This window comes from Cydia pomonella, chromosome 27 (assembly GCF_033807575.1).
Source record: "Cydia pomonella isolate Wapato2018A chromosome 27, ilCydPomo1, whole genome shotgun sequence".
In the NCBI taxonomy this organism is placed as follows: Eukaryota; Metazoa; Arthropoda; class Insecta; order Lepidoptera; family Tortricidae; genus Cydia; species Cydia pomonella.
In genome coordinates, this window is record NC_084729.1 from 1099372 (window position 1) to 1117917 (window position 18546).

The 18546-nt window shown below is 40.1% G+C and overlaps 1 protein-coding gene across 2 annotated transcripts; it reads right to left on the reverse strand.

Annotated features, from left to right (window-relative positions):
* Positions 1-1432: 1432 nt before the first annotated feature.
* On the reverse strand, positions 1433-18260 carry LOC133532519 (serine/threonine-protein kinase ULK3). Of its 2 annotated transcripts, XM_061871237.1 has the most exons (13): positions 16865-18260; positions 15538-15689; positions 14529-14613; positions 13914-13968; positions 12648-12735; positions 11961-12079; positions 11285-11382; positions 9744-9896; positions 9320-9477; positions 8667-8767; positions 6980-7059; positions 3540-3632; positions 1433-1533 (listed from the first exon to the last, which is right to left on the reverse strand). In XM_061871237.1, the coding sequence occupies exons 1-13, from the start codon at positions 16949-16951 to the stop codon at positions 1465-1467; spliced, it is 1338 nt and encodes a 445-aa protein (XP_061727221.1). In that variant the 5' UTR covers positions 16952-18260; the 3' UTR covers positions 1433-1464. The 2 variants fall into 2 exon arrangements, with proteins under 2 accessions (XP_061727221.1, XP_061727222.1); XM_061871238.1 differs by lacking the exon at positions 15538-15689 and having other exon boundaries at positions 16865-16966.
* Positions 18261-18546: the final 286 nt, after the last annotated feature.

Here is an 18546-nt window from a genome sequence, read left to right on the forward strand (position 1 = left end):
TTGTCAGTTCACATTTTACTTTTTAAGTTTATGTAGATTATCACCTATACACCACCATATTACAATAAATAGTTATAACCGAGCAAAGCTCGGTCGCCCAGGTACTTAAATAGATACATAAGAAATTAATTATTAAAATGCATTTATAAATTTGCGCTTTCAGAATAGAGGCGTGTTGAGATATTTGTACCATAGACAAAACTGCAAGTTAATATTAAACATAAGATAAAAAACCGGGCAAGTGCGAGTCGGGCTCGCCCACCGAGATTTCTGTACCTTTTAGTATTTGTTATTATGGCGGCAACAGAAATACATCATCTGTGGAAATTTCAACTGTCTAGCTATCACGGTTCATGAGATACTGCCTGGTGACAGACGGACAGACAGCGGAGTCTTAGTAATAGGGTACCGTTTTACCCTTTGGGTACGGAACCCTAAAAACAAAAATAATGATGGGCCTTCTTTGGTGCAGGTACTTTACAAATAATAACAGAAATTAAACTATGTAACTATTTTCGATCGAGGTATAGACTAGAGATCGAACGTAATATAAAATTGAGTTAAACAGACATCGCAAAAATCTATAATACATTGTGCAACGGGGGGTAAGTGAAATTTTGCAAACGACGTCTTTAGATGCACGACATTTTTCAAATTTTTACATAATTTGAAAGTAAAGAGAGGCATGGGCAATGTGAATGTCATCTCGCCTTGTGTGGTAGGGCACAGCACAGCAGATGTCATTCCAGATCTAGAGCAGAGCCCAACTGGGGAAGTACCTCCACCTTACAGAAAACCGCAGCCAAATAACACTAGACCCTACTCATAGTGTTGTGTTCCTGCCGGTGAGTAAGGTTGAGAGCTCAACGAGGGGGGTGGGGTTAGGGTCGGCAACGCGCATGTAACTCCTCTGGAGTTGCAGGTGTACATAGGCTACGGAGACTGCTTACCATCAGGCAGGCCGTATGCTTGTTTGCCACCGACGTAGTATAAAAAAAAAAGTTCTCTTTAAAATGTTCTCAAGTCTTTACAAAAGACTCAAGACTCAATAAGGACTCAAGTTTCGACTTAATGACTAGAGTCAGAAAAACTTAGTCTTACGGCAGAGGCATCAAAGGACTTGTGTCTTAACAAAAACTAGACGTATCAATTAAAATAATCGGGTGAATCAACTTTTTTTTGTTTTGTTATCCTGTCCCGTTGTCCAAGGGACAACAGTGGCACAGTTTGTTTGAAGAGACGTTGTATGCCGTTCTATTAACATGCTTAGTAGGGGGGCCATTATGGACATTGGTTATAACGACCACAAAAACGCAAGTTTGATACATTTAAGTACCATAAAATCAGTATTTCAATGAACTTTTGTCCCCTGGACAACTAATCGTAACCATGGCAACGAGTGACGCTAAAAAGTTGATTCTCCCTAAACTAATCAATTGGCAATGTGTTAAGTGTTAAGTTATATCACGTGATACGGCAAACGTCGCCCGCCGGGTCGTCTCGCGCCTTGTCTGATGGCCCTGCATCCTCCGACTGGGGAAACGAGATAACTATTAATGTAATTAGACGTCCATAGGCTACGGACCAAACTAATTGTTTCTGTTTAGCCCAATGGTTGATTGGAAGTGAACACCTTAAGGCGTTAAATCCGCCATGTGTACTCTTTTTTATAAATATGTGCAATAAATGTTTAATTTTTTTTTTTGGATATGGTTAAATAATAGTTATTTACAGTACATATGTTGCTACTTTACCGCACTAGTGCGAAAATTTGCATATTACGTTACTGTGTCGAACATTTAAAGGGCCATATGTACTGTAAAACGTTGTACGATACATGTGCGAATAAGTAATTCGTGTTTTCAATCGACACGAGTTTCGAACCTATTCGCACGTGTATCTTACAACGTTTTACTGTACATATGGCTCTTTAAAGTTTCGACATTTGCACGGAAAGTGCTCATTCCCGCACGCGTGCGGGAAAGTAGCACCATATGTATAGTTGTTAGCAAACGGCTTATGCTTTGTCTATTGTTAACTAAAACCGCGCGTGCCACTTACCTGCAAAAAAGGGCCGAGTAACTTTAACCGGTTATTTAATTAGAACTCCTATGGTCATTGAAATAGGATTCAAAATTAACAAATGGAAATATTATTTGTGAGTCCTTGTGTGGTCCCTATACGGTTACTGAGTGCCGGCGAGTCGAACGCTACCGAACCAGCCTAAAATGTGTCCTCGATATGCGGAACAAAGGCGCGTTATCGGAGAGCACACCTACACTGGTTTTTTGAGCGTTAAGATTAGCCCACGCTCAGGTGCCAATTAGAAATTATACTACTACTACTTAATGGCGCAGCGACCCAAAATGAGTCTTGGCCTCCGACACGAGTACACGCCAGTTGTCTCGATCCTGCGCCATCTCCCGCCAGTTATCGGCCTGGAGATCGCGCAAGTCCGCTTCAACAGCATCGCCCCAGCGATATCTGGGACGTCCGATAGGCCTCCGCCCTACCGGGCGTCCCAGGTATGCCCTTTTACCGCCGCGATCCTCCTCCATTCTCAAAACGTGGCCAAGCCAGCGGAGACGGTGAGCTTTTGTTTCACCGATAATATTGGGTGTAGCCACAAGATCTTCAATCTCGACGTTTTTGCGGAATCTAAGGCTGCCATCCTCTCTTCTCACAGGGCCCAGGATCTTTCGAAGTATTCTCCTTTCTGTCACCAGGAGTTTATTTTCTTCTTTAAGTGTTAGTGTCCAAGTCTCGCATCCGTACATGAGTATGGGCCGTATGACCGTCTTATATATGCGTATTTTTATGTTCTTGCTCAGGAGTTTGGACACTAACACTTTATGAAGGGCGGCACTACATCGCAAGGCGTTCTGAACCCTGATGTCAATTTCCTCCTCGCGAGTATTTATGTCGGTGACGGTGCAGCCTAAGTATCTAAATTTGGCCACCCCTTTATATATGGTACCTCCAACATGAAGATCTCTTTTGACGCGCGTGTTTTTATAGCGTTTCATGTCAAGATACTCTGACTTTTCATGGCTGATACTTAGGCCCACCTTTTTGGCCTCGGTTTCCAGGACTGCAGCGGACTCGGCAACATCTTGTTTCGTTTCTCCAAGCAAAGCTAGATCGTCTGCATACCCTATCACCGCATGCTTCCCATTCAGATCTAGCCCGAGATCTAGTGCAAGCACCTTTCGAACCGCATATTCTAAAACTAAATTGAAAAGCATAGGTGACAGGGCATCACCTTGCTTTAGTCCTGTTATTACAGCGAACTCTTCTGTTAATTCGTTGTTGACTCTGACCCTCATTTTACTTTCTTTGGTTGCCATTTCAATCAAGTCAACCAGCCCATCTGGGACACTAAAATTCCTCAGAATGATGTACAGGGAATTAGAATTATACGACCCTTTTATTGCAGGTAGTGGCACGCGCGGTTTTAGTCAACAATAGACAAAGGATGAGCCGTTGCGGGCCAGCTACGAAGCTAACAACCTGTAACTAAATAAGCGGTAGATACTTACAGGTTCCGCGTCCAAGCTGGGCGTGTTCCGGCCGAGCAGGCGCCACAGCCGCGCGCGCGCTCCCTCCCTCCCCCTCCGACGGTCAGGCGGCTCCTAGTCAAAATATCGATAGCGTAAGTAGTTCTCGTAAAAACTGGAATAACTGATGTAGCTGAAACTGCCGCTAAGCTCAAATGGGACTGGGCAGGGCACGTCTGCCGTATGCCGGATGACCTGTGGGCCAAAACAGCCACCTGTTGGGTCCCACGGGTTGTAAGGCATCACGGTAGACCTCGTCGGAGATGGCGGGACGAACTTGATGCCTTCGACAGAGACTGGTGGGAGACTTCCGAGGATAGGGACACGTGGAAGAATAAGAGGGAGGCCTTTGCCCAGCAGTGGGACAGTATGGGCTCATAATAATAAGTAGTTCTCGAGATATTTAGCGATGTGATAGTCAGACAGACAGTCGTGCAATGAGGGTTACTTTTTACCTTTTGGCACGGAATCAAAAAAAAAACAATACATTGTTGCCGGCTGTACACACTCGTCGAGAGCCTCTCGCCGAGTCTCGGCACCGCTCCGATCCAATCGGAGCGGCGCGAGACGAGACGAGGAAGAGCGAGACCATAAGGAAGCAGCATGTACACACTCGTTCTCGGCCTGTCTCGACGAGTGTGTACAGCAGGCATCATATTGAAGCTGGAAAGTTGGCGATTGCTAAACATCACTTTTAAACGGACAACCTGAAAGTCCGTTTATCTCAATATGAAGTCACAATTATTACCCTCTTTAGGGTTCCGTAGTCAACTAGGAACCCTTATAGTTTCGCCATGTCCGTCTGTCTGTCTGTCTGTCCGAGGTTTTGCTTCGTTGTCCGTTAGTGCTAGAAAGCTGAAATTCGGCATGGATATATAAATCAATAAAGCCGACAAAGTCGTACAATAAAATCTAAAAAATTAATTTTTTTGAGGGTACCTCCCCTACGTAAAGTGGGGGTGATTTTTTTTCTGCTTCAACCCTACAGTGTGGGGTATCGTTGGAAAGGGCTTTCAAAACTAATAGGGGTCTTCAACAAGCATTTTTTGATTATGTGAATATATTCGGAGATAATCGCTCCGAAAGAAAAAAAAATGTTTCCCCCCCCTCTAACTTTTGAACCATAGGTCCAAAAAATATGAAAAAAATCGTGGAAGTAGAGCTTAAGAAAGACATTAAATGAAAACTATAGCGGACATGATCACTTCAGCTGTTTTTGAATTATCGCAAAAAGTTTCCCCTTCATAGTAAAAAGACTTTAATTAGGTACTGATTATGCAAATTTGCCTATTTGTTTAACTCGCGTGAAAGGTACCGTTTCATCCCTTGGTTAACAATTTACTATACGTTAAGCTCCAGTTTAGCTTATTGTGACGGAAGAGTAACTACGGAACCCTACACTGAGCGTGGCCCGACATGCTCTTGGCCGGTTTTTTATTTTTATGAGTAGTATTACAGCGAATTAATTTTTTAACCATACGGTTTTAAAAAAATCCCATGCCCCTCAAACCCTGACCCGTCAAGCCCCAACCCTTCAACTCCCAACCTCAAACACCACCCCTGCCTTTACGTCCTACGCCTACTCTTCACCTCTCATTGTACCTATAGGTAGTCATTTCCACCAAAAAAACCGCACCCATGACCCAAAAACCGCAGCCAAATAACACTAGACCCTACTCATAGTGTTGTGTTCCTGCTGGTGAGTAAGGTTGCTCAACGAGGGTGCGGAGTGTTAGGGTCGGCAACGCGCATGTAACTCTAGAGTTGCAGGCGTCCATAGGCTACGATGACCACTTACTATCAGGCGGGCCGCATGCTTCTTTGCTACCGACGTGGTATTTAAATAAATCCATTACTGTCTACCTATCACCTATACCTATGCAGGAAGTTTCACTAATCATCTATGGTCTTCATCATCAGGTCTGCTCCTCCAAATTGGCGGTCTCCAGTGGAGATGCTTAAGTTGCTTACGAAAATACCTAAATCCCAATACACATGCCTTTAAAAATTGAGGAGACCCATATTCGCTATGGAAAACCTATCCAACGATACTCCACATCATTGGGTTAAAGCGAAAAAATAATAAAAAAACCGGCCAAGAGCATGTCGGGCCATGCTCAGTGTAGGGTTCCGTAGTTACTCTTCCGTCACAATAAGCTAAACTGGAGCTTAAAGTATAGTAAATTGTTAACCAAGGGATGAAACGGTACCTTTCACCCGAGTTAAACAAATAGGCAAATTTGCATAATCAGTACCTAATTAAAGTAAGTAAGTCTTTTTACTATGAAGGGGAAACTTTTTGCGATAGGTAACTCAAAAACAGCTAAACTGATCATGTCCGCTATAGTTTTCATTTAATGTATTTCTTAAGCTCTACTTCCACGATTATTTCATAGTTTTTGGACCTATGGTTCAAAAGTTAGATGGGGGGACACATTTTTTTTTTCTTTCGGAGCGATTATCTCCGAATATATTCACTTTATCAAGAAATGTTTGTTAAAGAGCCCTATTAGTTTTGAAATACCTTTCCAACGATATCCCACACTGTAGGGTTGAAGCAAAAAAATATTCATCCCCACTTTACGTGTAGGGGAGGTACCCTAAAAAAAAAATTTTTAGATTTTATTGTACGACTTTGTCGGCTTTATTGATTTATATATCCATGCCAAATTTCAGCTTTCTAGCACTAACGACCACGGAGCAAAGCCTCGGACATACAGACAGACAGACAGACAGACAGACGGACATGGCGAAACTATAAGGGTTCCTAGTTGACTACGGAACCCTAAAAAACATCCTAAAATAGTTATTTATGCAGGAAAGTTAGTTTTTCTTGCGAGTTTTGAAAAACACGAGATGTAAAATAACTTTGCTCTCGTGTGACACACACAACTTTTCACCTCAGTAGTGAGAACATATTAAAGGTTAAAAAAAATCAACATCCAGTTAAGTTTTTATTCCTGTGTCCAGTTAAGTTTTTATTTCTGTTTGTATTTGTTGTGTTTAAGATCATTGACCCAACACCGTGAAACGAAATATTTTTTTTTTCTATTACTGATTTGTTTTATTGAATCTATTTATTAGTTGTAAAATTGTATTTTATTTTGACTTGTAAGACGTACCTTTATTTTACCAATAAAATTCTGTATTCTGTATTCATGGCCTCCGCTAAATTAAAAAGCTACTTTGTCTCACTGCCTGGAGTGTCGAAAGTAGCCTTGTTCGAGCTGCTGAGGTGAAAATGTTTTTTGTAGTTTTTTATTTTACCGTTCTGTCCCCGTGTCTGATTAATGTATCCGTGCCAAATTGAAGTTTTCTAGCACTAACGATCACGGAGCAAAGCCGTCGACGGACAAACAAACGGACATGGTTAAACTATAAGGGTTCCTAGTTGACTACGGAACCTACCTTACGTAACGTACCTTATCATCGTCCCGCTCATTCTCAGCACATACGTGGTCGATCGGCGTCTGAACTTCTTCCACATGGCCTGTTGTGTTTACTGTAACACACATATGACAGATTTGACGGTTGTTTTTCAACTAACAAGGAAGGGTACCCAACTGTCCGACTCCAATATCATTAATTTTGATATATGTTATAGAGTAGTCTAAAATAAAGGACACGTATTTTTTTTTAGCTGCCCAAACTCAACCTGTTAGGAGAAAATGGCCTTCAAAGTACTAAAAAGTTACTAAATCTTCTAACTCCTATAGAAAGTGATGCTCAAGCAACTTGCTAGTTAATGGCTGGTTTGAGTATATGTTTGAAAGCAGCAAAAAATAATGAGCACGTGTTTTGTTATATCGGCTAAAACTCATTTTTTCCTAAAAAACATCGACATTCGAAGTTTTATAATATCTTATCGCTAAAGTTACACATAAAAACAGGTATTTTTTTAGGAAAACTTGAGTTTAAGCAGATATAACAAAACACGTGCTCATTATTTTTTGCTGCTTTCAAACATATACTCAAACCAGCCATTAACTAGCAAGTTGCTTGAGCATCACTTTCTATAGGAGTTAGAAGATTTAGTAACTTTTTAGTACTTTGAAGGCCATTTTCTCCTAACAGGTTGAGTGTGGGCAGCTAAAAAAAAATACGTGTCCGTTATTTTAGACTACTCTATAACATATATCAAAATGAATCAAATCGGAGTCGGACAGTTGGGTACCCTTCCTTGTAAGTTGCTTCTTCCATCATGCACCCGGGTATATCCTTACACTACGTCCATAAGAGAGGTATGGGCATTGTGAATGTCATCTCGCTTTGTGTGGTAGGGCACAGCCGGTGGATGTCATTCCAGATCTAGAGCAGAGCCTAACCAGGGAAATACCTCCTACTCATAGTGTTGTGTTCCTGCCGGTGAGTAAGAATAAGAATAAGAATGATTTATTGCAATACTGTGTACATTTGTAGATGGTCATCCTGATACAATTTATTAGTTCCAACAGTTACCCATTTCGGGTATGCAATACTTAAATAATTTATGAACTAAACTTAAATAGCATGCAATGATAATTAATTACATACCAATTAATGTTCAAAATATTCTTTTAAACTATAAAATGATTTATTAAGTAACCAGTTTTTCAATTTTACCCGGAATCGGTTACCTTCGAGTGCCTTAATATCAGCTGGAAGGTAATTAAATACCTGAATAGCTGTTACAAAAGTGCTCTTTTTGAATATGGCTGTGTTTATTTTTGGTAGCATAATATTATATCTATATTGCGTCCTGGCGTTACACTTTGTTGAAGACTGTAAAATAATTAGGCTGTTTTTTTTTACAAATAAACTTACTTCTAGAATATAGATTCCGGTCAGTGTAAGGAAACAGTGTAGGGTTGCCAGAGCTCAACGAGGGTGCGGAATGTTAGGGTCGGCAACGCGCATGTAACTCCTCTTAATATCCCGAAAGGAAACGGGACTTCGACCTATGCGTATACAGAAGCGGACATGTGATATCGTCTCATTTCCTCTTAACCCTTATGCCCATAAGGGTGTAAGAAATATGCAAAATTGAACCCTATCTCTTTGCAATAAACTTTAAAATCATAAAGGGAAATATATTCCCTCTGCCTTGCATAGCTTCCAACACGTCCCCACCTGTAGCATGCGGCGCCCCCCGGGGAGCGGCGAGGGGCACCCTGGCGGGGGCGACGCCCCCCCGTAACACAAGCTTGAGCTGCTCCGCGCGGTCCATGTAGCTGCGGACATACATTACTACTATATATCCTATACCTTTAAACGAGCAATTCTTGTATATATATATAGTACCTGGGCGACCGAGCTTTGCTCGGTTATAACTATTTATTGTAATATGGTGGTGTATAGGTGACAATCTTAACTACATTTTTTTACTAAATTAAACTTGTCTAAAACAATAAAAATTAAACAATTATATATAAACTTGAACATATAAAAAAAAAACAAAAGTTAGTCACCGGGCGAGATTCGAACCCGTAACACTCGTTTAGCAGTACGCGTCTTAACCCGCTGGACCAGATGGACATCAGTTGCCGGCAACACGAAATTAGCGACCATATTCTGCGTCGAAAGAAAAAACGCATGAAAACTCTAAATCACGCGTTTTCCCAAACATAAGACTAATCTAGATAGATTGTATACCCCCAAAAACCCCCATATACCAAATTTCAGCGAAATCGTTAGAGCCGTTTCCGAGATCACAGAAATATATCTATCAACACTGTCCCACCCTCCCCTGATCCAGTGTCCCACTGAGCCGCTGTGTACCTTACCTGGTGAGTTTGGCCCGGTGCGCCTGCCGCCGCATCGCATCGCTCTCGCATTGGACGACAGGCACTAAATATCGTAAGCTTGAGCAGTAAGCGGTAAACGCTTCCTCTAACCGCCCCGCGGCGTCTAAGGCCACAGCCTGCTTTATCAACGCGACAGCCTGAAAAATGTATTTTTTTGTTTGATTTTTTTATAATATATGATATTTTTACATAAACCGACTAAACCCCTCAGCATAGTTATTAATTATAACCCCCCTCAGCGGGCGAAACTGATCCTGTCGGGCATTCTCGGCTCTGATCGGCTCAGCATTGCTCCGAGCAATTATATGCCTTGAAACCCTCGCAACGCTCAGGTATCAATCTTAGCACGAGCGGTTAAACTACAACTTTATCCACTTCTAAAACATATTTATCTAAATCTCACCTTGTCATAGTTTTCTTTGCTCGGCATATGTTCAAGGTCCAAGTATGGATGCTGAAAGAACTCCTCATATGTGATCCTCTCCTCAGGGTCATGCTTCAGGAGTCTGGTTAGAAGGTCCTTACAGCCAGAAGAGATACCGGCGCCGTGGGGTAGCTAGACCAAAAAAACAACGGGTTGCACTCCGGGAGTGCCGGCAGAAGTGAAAACTTGAATATTAACGTTGTGCATTTTTGATATTTTGGAATGGTTAGGGAATAATTTTGCACGAATTGCTTTAATTATCAGTATGAAAGTACTACTCGTATCATTTATGTGGTAAAATACAATACTCATCTATTGCGCTATCGTACACAAACATGACAAATAATTAATAGAATCAGGCGTTACTTTGCGGAAATCCATGCTAATTAAAACAAGTAATATTACTTTGCTAATCCGCGAGAAAGCAAAGCGGATTAGCAAAGTAATATTACTTGTTTTAACAAACATGACAATTTATATTACATTAAAAATTTAACACTCCAGAACAATTACAACTATAAAACATTAAAAATGCACAACGTTAATATTCAAGTCGCGCCGGCGGTCTACTGGCTTCAATGACATTGTAACAGTTTTTCAATCAGGTCACGTGTCCGTCTTACGAATTTTCAATCTGTCGAATCTGTCGGTCACGTGACCTGTCGCGAGTTTAACATTTTTTTCCCATTACAAAAAGTCCACAGCGCCGCTAAAGAAGTTATCACTTCAAGAAATAGTTAATTTATACATCAAATTATGAAAAAATATTTTCTTATTAAGTCGGCCTTTTGTACTATAAGGTTTTCTTTTGTGCAATAAAGATTAAATAAATAAATAAATATCCAGTGAGGAAAAATCTCCATTTTTCTACGATTGTATGGAGATAGAGAAGCAGTCGCGCGCGGTCATTCACTTTCCTCTTAAGAGGAACTTGATCGATTCGAAACCTGATTTCTCGACTATCGCTCGATAGAAAAAAAAACACGTACATAGGTCTAAAACTGCCATCTTTCGACACGTGATCAAAACTTTTAGAACGCCATTTTACTTTAATCCTTATTCTTTCACTGATATGTGCCAAATTTGTTAAATATCAAAAAGTGCGCCATCTAATAGATCAAGGGGCAACAGTTTTAATCATGTGTCTTTTCTTTGACAATCCACCTCTATTTCAAATTCTCTTTGCTGAAACGCTCGTTAAAATGTTTGCACAAAAGCAAAAAATATGAAAATTGCTTCTAAGAATGCAGTTTTATTCTTGATCGTATTCATCGATTTATTTTGTTGTAACTTACTAAAATAATTCAAAAACATGATATCTGTGATCCCGGGAACGAACAGCCGCCTCGCCCACGCTTGCGCTCAGTAAGAGTGGGAGAACTTGAATCCAAAGGGCCTTTATAAGGCAGAGGGAAAAAAATCCCATCTGATTTTGAACTTTATTTCAAAGTGATAGGATTCAATTTTGCATAATTATGCCTTATAAAGGTTTAATGAAGATGAAAGTTTTGGTATCTCACGTGTATGGGCGCCCGGCTCTGTATCTTATTGACCAGTTCTTGGAGCGTGGCGGAGGAATACGGCGCAGTACCAAACAGACATTCGTACATTATCACACCTGAAACAAGGAAATCATTACCATCCTAGCTTTGTCTCGTATCGGTAAGGCTTGGCATAGTGCGTGCGTGCGTGCGTGCACGCGTGTGTGCGTGTGTGTGTGTGAGTGTGCGCGCGCGTGCGTGTGCGTAGGTGTGTGTGTGTGCTGTGTGATAGAGAGAGGATGTGTATGTACATGTGTGTGTGTGTGTGTGTGTTGTGTTGATTATTACTATTTTATATTGTTATATTTAATATTATTAAATTTGATAATTATGACATGTCAGAATATTACAATAATGATTTAATTTAATTTATTGGATATTTGAATTGTTTTGATTATTTTTATACTGTTTAATTTTACTGTAATTAAAATTGTAATTTTATCAATAAAGGAATATGAATATGAATATGTGTTTGTTTGTGTGTACTAAGTACTAACCTATGCTCCATAGATCGCCGCTAGCGTGCGTGTACGTGCAGCGTGCGTCTGTGTGCGTGTGTGTGTGTGCGTGCGTGCGTGCGTGCGTGCGTGCGTGTGTGTGTGTGTGTTTGTGCGCGTGCGTGCGTGCGTGCGTGCATGTGTGTGTGCGTACTTACCTACGCTCCACAGATCGACGCTAGCAGTATAGTCACCGTGCAACATTTCTGGAGCCATATAAAGGGGCGAGCCGCGAACCATTTTCTGACGACTCTCGTCTGACAGAAACTGGGCGAAGCTGGAAATAAACCGTAATAGTAGAGTCCTTCTAAGCTAATTTGCATGTTGGCGGTCGATCGTAGGATCAGGCAGATCGTAATGTGCCTGTGTAATGTTTTGACGGTAGTCACATTCAACCAATAGGTGGGTAGGATAGTTCCGGTAGGATAGTATGCGATCCGAGTGTAAATGGACGAGCGAAGCGAGGCTGTTTACAATCACAAGGCTCAAAATTCCTATTCCGGCCTAGTTATTAACAGGGTTTCTAATACCCGACGCAAAAAGAGCCCTGTCTCTCTTTCTGTGGTATCGTAGCTCTCCAACGGATGAGCAGATTTCTATGCGGTTTTTTTACGTGAAAACGAGTTTTCATGCGGTGGTTCTTACTTTTAAGCTGTTTCATAGAAATCAATCCAGCTGTTTGACGAGTATCAGCTCTTTTTCAAAATGATGTGTAATGTGTTTGCCAACACATAATGGTTTTTTTTAGCATATATCGTAGAGGGTTATTTAATTTTTAATTTAATAATTATTATTCGTAGAAATATTGCAAACACATTGTAATAATAACCTAAAAATGTGCTCACCCGAAATCAGCCACTTTGAGGATGTATTTGCCATCCGAGCCCTTGTGCAGCAGAAGATTATGCGGCTTCAAATCCATGTGGACCACGCCTGAACATAAACATTTTTTTTATATAAAGCCAAGTCGATTTATAAAATACCGGTAATAACCGGTTTACTTCGGTTTTTCTCGAAACTTTTATAAAAACGCGAACGTTTTAAGAACCTAAAAAAACCGGTTTATTCAACGAGCGACGAAACGGCCGGTCGACCTGAGGGCCTACCGCGAACCACGTTCGACGTTTTGCCTTCCTGTCACACTTACGTACGAATCTACAAGTGCGACAGAGAGGCAGCACGTCGAACGTGGTTCGCGGTAGGCCTTCTGGTGGTGTGCTACGTAAACATAGCCACCGACATAGAAAGAAACCGGTATTTATTGCTCTAAACCGGTTAATATTACAAGAACTGTTCTCTTAAAAACCGGTTTAAAAATGATGGTTTTTCGAGCGAAACCAAAATTAAAAGATTAAATTAATTTTAATTAGCACAAATTTTACCTTATAATCAATAAGGTTAAAATACAAATTGAAAAATAATGGTTTCAAACCATTCGTGGAAGGGCGGCACCGTCGTCGAACCCTAGCCACCTGGCGGCGGACTTAATAATAATAAATAAAAATAAAACCATTTATTTCAAGTATGTTACACTCATATCTTTATTAGTAAAACTTAATTCTAAAATATGTATTAGTACTAAAAACCTAGGAACATATCTATATACATTATTTTCTTTCCGCTGAGTACGGCACATGTAGCCGTCTGCAGCGTAGCAAATAGGGGGAGTCCAGCCTGTCCCCTATCATTTTCATGATGGTGTTGGGGCTGGCGTGAATCCGGCGCACCCTCTTACGGATAGTGGTATACTCGTAGAAGCAATCGACCCTGGCTTCAGACATCCCTGATGCGCTACAGAAGCGCGGCAGCCCCATCAACACCCGGAACGCATTGTTATACTGGACGCGGAGGGCTTCATAGGCCCGTTTCGTATACGAAAGCCACAAACTGCACGAGTACAGTGAGGTGCAGTAAGCTCTAAATAGTGTTACTTTCACGTCCCTGGTACAGCGCGCAAACTTGTGAGCAATCATATTCGCCCGGATCGACAGAGCCCTCCTTCCTCTATGTCTTTATCATCTTTGAATGTTGACATTGAATTAAAGTGGCACTCTTATGTAGCTGTGTGTGTAATTCACCTAAACTCTCCCTTACTTATATTTTCTATCTACCTTTTTCTCTTAAAAACTTGAGTGCAGAAGCCAGCTGCTGCAAGAAGTACAGGACCTGAACAAACAACTAAATGTTACTATCGCATTTATTATAATATTTAACTTAATTTAAAAGCGTTTGAGGGAAAACCGACAGCACGCCGCCCGGCCGGTCGACCTAGGTATCGATGGGCGGGTGTGGTGGACACGGATCTGCGGGAGCTGACTGGCGAGAAACTGCAGAGCTATAACCGCGAAAATCGAAGTTCGTCAATTGCGGGCATTATTCTGTCACTCTAATTACGCAACACTCCTTTTTTGAAGAACCCCATACTGTAGCCCCTCGGGAAAACCCTCGATTGATTTAGAAGTGGAAAAACATTTTCTCTTTTTGTATGGACGATTATGTGCGATAGATTATGTGTATAATAATGTAATGTTTACCCAGATATTGGCTGTTGTATTTATAAATGTTGTTATGTAAGTTTCATGTCACTATAAATGATGTACTGACTTGCAAAAGAGCCGTTGTACTTGCGGAATATTTTTTTTAATTTTGAATTTAGATTTTTTTTCCCTCTAAAAACTTCTGCATTTCGATTCTTGCATTGCCCATTGGTATGAATATGAACGTACCTGTTTCTCCGGAACGCGGCCGTATCTACGGATGTACTTGGACAGATCACCGCCGCAGCAATACTCCATTATTATATAGATGTTCCTGCAAAATACAGTACATTTGGCGCCACTTTTTGATATTTAACAAATTTAACAACTTAACAAATTTAACAGAAGCGGGGTCACCACCGCTTGAACCACCGAGTGAAGCGGTGGTAGCCGAGTGGATATGACGTCCGACTTTCAATCCGGAGGTCGCGCGTTCAAATCCTGGCTCCTACCAATGAGTTTTTCGGAACTTATGTACGAAATATCATTTGATATTTACCACTAGCTTTTCGGTGAAGGTAAACATCGTGAGGAAACCTGCATACATCTGCAAAGAAATTCAAAGGTGTATGTGACGTCCCCAATCCGCATTGGGCTAGCGTGGGGACTATAGCCCGAGCCCTCTCGCGCATGAGAGGAGGCCTGTGCCCAGCAGTGGGACGTATATAGGCTGAATTATTATTATTAACACATATCAGTGAAAAAATTAAGAAGTCTGGCTTTCTAAAAGTTTGAATCATGTGTCGAAAGATGGTAGTAAAACTGTAGCTACAACATTTTCTATCTCTGTCTCTGAAATTCTCTTTGATAGTAGCTACTTAGCCATCTTAAATTTAACTCTGTCATGGAGAAATAAGAAGTAATAGAGTGGTCACTCCATACACCAGTTTTGGTACCAAAATGCTTATTATTATCGCAGTCGACATCTAGCATCGAGTAGCAGAACTCTCAGTACTGCTACTCGACAACAGATATCGCGGCAAACAAAAAGTCTAATGCTCAACGATTTTCCGCTAATATTATAACTAGAGTAACCGGAACTCTATTTTCAACTCCTAGGCTTACTCTGGTTATAATATTGGCGGAAAATCGTTGAGCATTAGACTTTTTGTTTGCCGCGATATCTATTTTCGAGTGCAGTACTGATTTTTAATTTTTTTAATACAAAATTGGAATTGTAATTGTCAAATTATTTTACCTGTCGTCCCATGAGAACTCGCGCATAGCAACAATGTGTGGATGTGCCAGAGTCTTTAACAGCCTGATCTCTGTGATAAGGTTGTCCGCAGCGGCGCCGCGCACACGCGACTTTTCTACGCATTTTATTGCGACTATCGCGCGTCCACCCACCTGACAAACATACAAAATAAGCACATATAAATCCCTACTAATATTATAAATGAGAATATAGCTCTTCTCTTCTTCCTCAAGAGCATGTTACGCAAGCACTTTTTCGACAAGCTCTCTGGTTAATTGTCCATCGTAGTCATAGTATTTTTTGCACTGGGTACATAAATTAATATATATATATGTATATTTAATTATAGTATATTTATGTAAGTTTACTACCGTTACTATATATTATTTATCACTATTTTGCTTGTTTTAAGTTACTTATTCTGTTTTTTTTTTGTTTAATGCCTGCACGTACTACTGTTTCTGTTTAGCCTGATGGTTGACTGGTAGAGAATGCCTTTACGCATTAAGTTCGCCATTTGTACTTTATTTGTTATATTGTGCAATAAAGCTTAAATAAATAAATGACTATGCATCCACTGTTGGACTTACACCTCTCCATATCTCATCCAAGCAAATCTCTCGTCTAGAGTAGGCCTGCAATCCTGATATCACATCCTTTCATCTTGTTGAAGGTCTGTGATCTGGACTCTTTGAACAAGGCCTCCACACTAAGACATGTTGTTAAAACCATCATCTCTACAAGATACATGCGTAGTCCAGGCCCATTTGAAATACATTTTATAACACCACCATTTCAGAGTAGGATCTCCGTATTTTGAATTCTATAGCATAGAGATATACCTAGCATACTGCATTCCATAGCCCTTCGTGCAACTTTGAGCCTCTTAATTCTGCACATTGTTAGCTCCCATTTTCGCAAATGTAGGTCATGGTGGGCAGTACAGATTGAGGTATTTGGCTTGACATCTTGGAAGACAAAAAAACTGTTTGTCTGTTAAACCACTGAACCAATTTACATGAAATTTGGTATGGAGATAGTTTGAAGGCCAGGGAAGAATATTGGGTAATTTTTATTATTCAGCACTGATTTTATTCGGAAATAAATCAGTCGTGCTTTCATTGCAAAATATATTTCCTACTATTAAAAATTTGAATTTTCCCTTTCCACAGCCTCACTATTTCGATGTAGTTAAGTCTTAATACAATAACAAAATTAGATAACCTTCTACAACTATCAGATCATATAATGATAATAGCTAGTTTTGTACAAATATTATAATATTTACTTATAAACTAATGCAGGTATTAAGACACAGGTACTTCACCTTTGTATATGCTTTGTAGACCGTCGAATAGCTTCCAGAACCAAGTTTTTCAGTCACTACATATCCTTCGACTTTTGGAAAAGCCATTTTAATGAAATATCACTGTTTTAGCCAAACATTTTTAGAATAATAACATTAAAATTGAAATTGTCCCTTGTTTCGAAATGTTGACGATTTAAAGATGTCACTGTCATCTTTGACGTTTTGCCAATGTTGCTAGTGCACAATTAAGGCTATTAAGATTGGACAATTTTTCGCTCAAACCGACTAAATTAACTATTTAAATTGATAATTTAGTCAGGTGACGTGGACCTAAAACTGAAATTGAAGGACATTGGTTCACTGATTCCACTATTAAATTGTTTACGTATGGACACAAGATGAGATTGACGCTTTTTTCTAATCAAATTGTCAATTTGATCATCTTGTCTGGACGAGCCTTTATAGCGAAATTAGGCTGGACACGCATGTTCCATGCCTTTATAAGTGAAACACACCTTACACCCCAACTTGTCGTCAGAAGAAAAAGGCGCGAAATTCAAATATTCTATGGGAAGTTAATTCTTCGCACCTACATTTCTTAATTTTGCCGCCTTTTTCTACTGGTAAGGTCTCTGTGCCAGAGTATATTCACTTCAGATACATGCGATGTGAAAAGACACTGTCCTAATTTTTAGACTGGCAAACCATTTCTCAAGGGAAAAAGTCGCGAAACTAAAAAAAAAATATTTGTGGGGACATGAATCTAGTATAACTGGATCAGGCATGAGCGATGGGGGGAAATGACCGAACGGGATAGTCTTGTGTAAAGCCTGACCAGTAATATATGATCACGCGCCATATTGCGGAATTTAATTGGAACTAAACTTTTCATACTAAACTGAACATGCGCCTTAACAGCGCCCTTTATGTTAATGATTTCCCTGACCCTTTTTACAGCAACATAGCGACCCGTAGTCATTGACATAAATGTACTACGTACTAGACACGCTATCGAGAACAACTTGTGTCCGCCATTTTTAGCGTTTGACGTCTGTCACTAAGCTTAAGAATAATAAGTAGTCAGAAGCGAAACTGTTATGGCAACTTTTCACTTTCTGCCTAAATACGTACTGTAAAGAATCTAGATAAAATTTATTTATTTCCATTAAAGTGTAACAATTTTTGTTTCTTTCGTGACACTGCCCATATTAAAATTTATAAAAAGAGTCTTAAAACCTTTTGTGTTTGACTCTCGTACTCGTAGCAATTTTGATCATATCGCGCTTATAACAGAATGTATTCTTTAACAATTAATTTATAATTTTTGTGTATATATTCCACAGGCAATAAAGTAGATTATCATTAGTACCTCCATGTTACATCTGCGAAATGTAATCTATGCGCCAAAGAAAATGGCGTACCACCGCGAGTGTTTAAAGTGACGATTCGAAATAATCTAAATAAACTTAAAATGAAACATTTTTCGCAGTGGATTGTTATTATATTGCTTTTATTCTATTTCTAGATATTATTATACATTTTCATAATGCATAAAGGCATTTTCAATTTTTATTATTTGTTTAAATTTTCGTTGCATGTGTTGTGTGGCATCTGACCAGTAGTTGGAGACGTACTAAACGCAATGAAGTGCCGGCACTTCAATGAGGTGTGGAATCATTTTGTTGTAGATGCCGACCCTA

What these genes read in the sequence shown, in the direction of transcription:
- LOC133532519 (XM_061871237.1), bottom strand. Translation starts at nt 16,951, where the DNA reads ATGGCTTTTCCAAAAGTCGAAGGATATGTAGTGACTGAAAAACTTGGT. An exon ending in CACCGGGCCAAACTCACCAG is followed by an intron (nt 8,768 to 9,319) that starts GTAAGGTACACA and finishes GTATGTCCGCAG; the next exon opens with CTACATGGACCGCGCGGAGC. An exon ending in GGGGGCGCCGCATGCTACAG is followed by an intron (nt 7,060 to 8,666) that starts GTGGGGACGTGT and finishes TGTGTGTTACAG; the next exon opens with TAAACACAACAGGCCATGTG.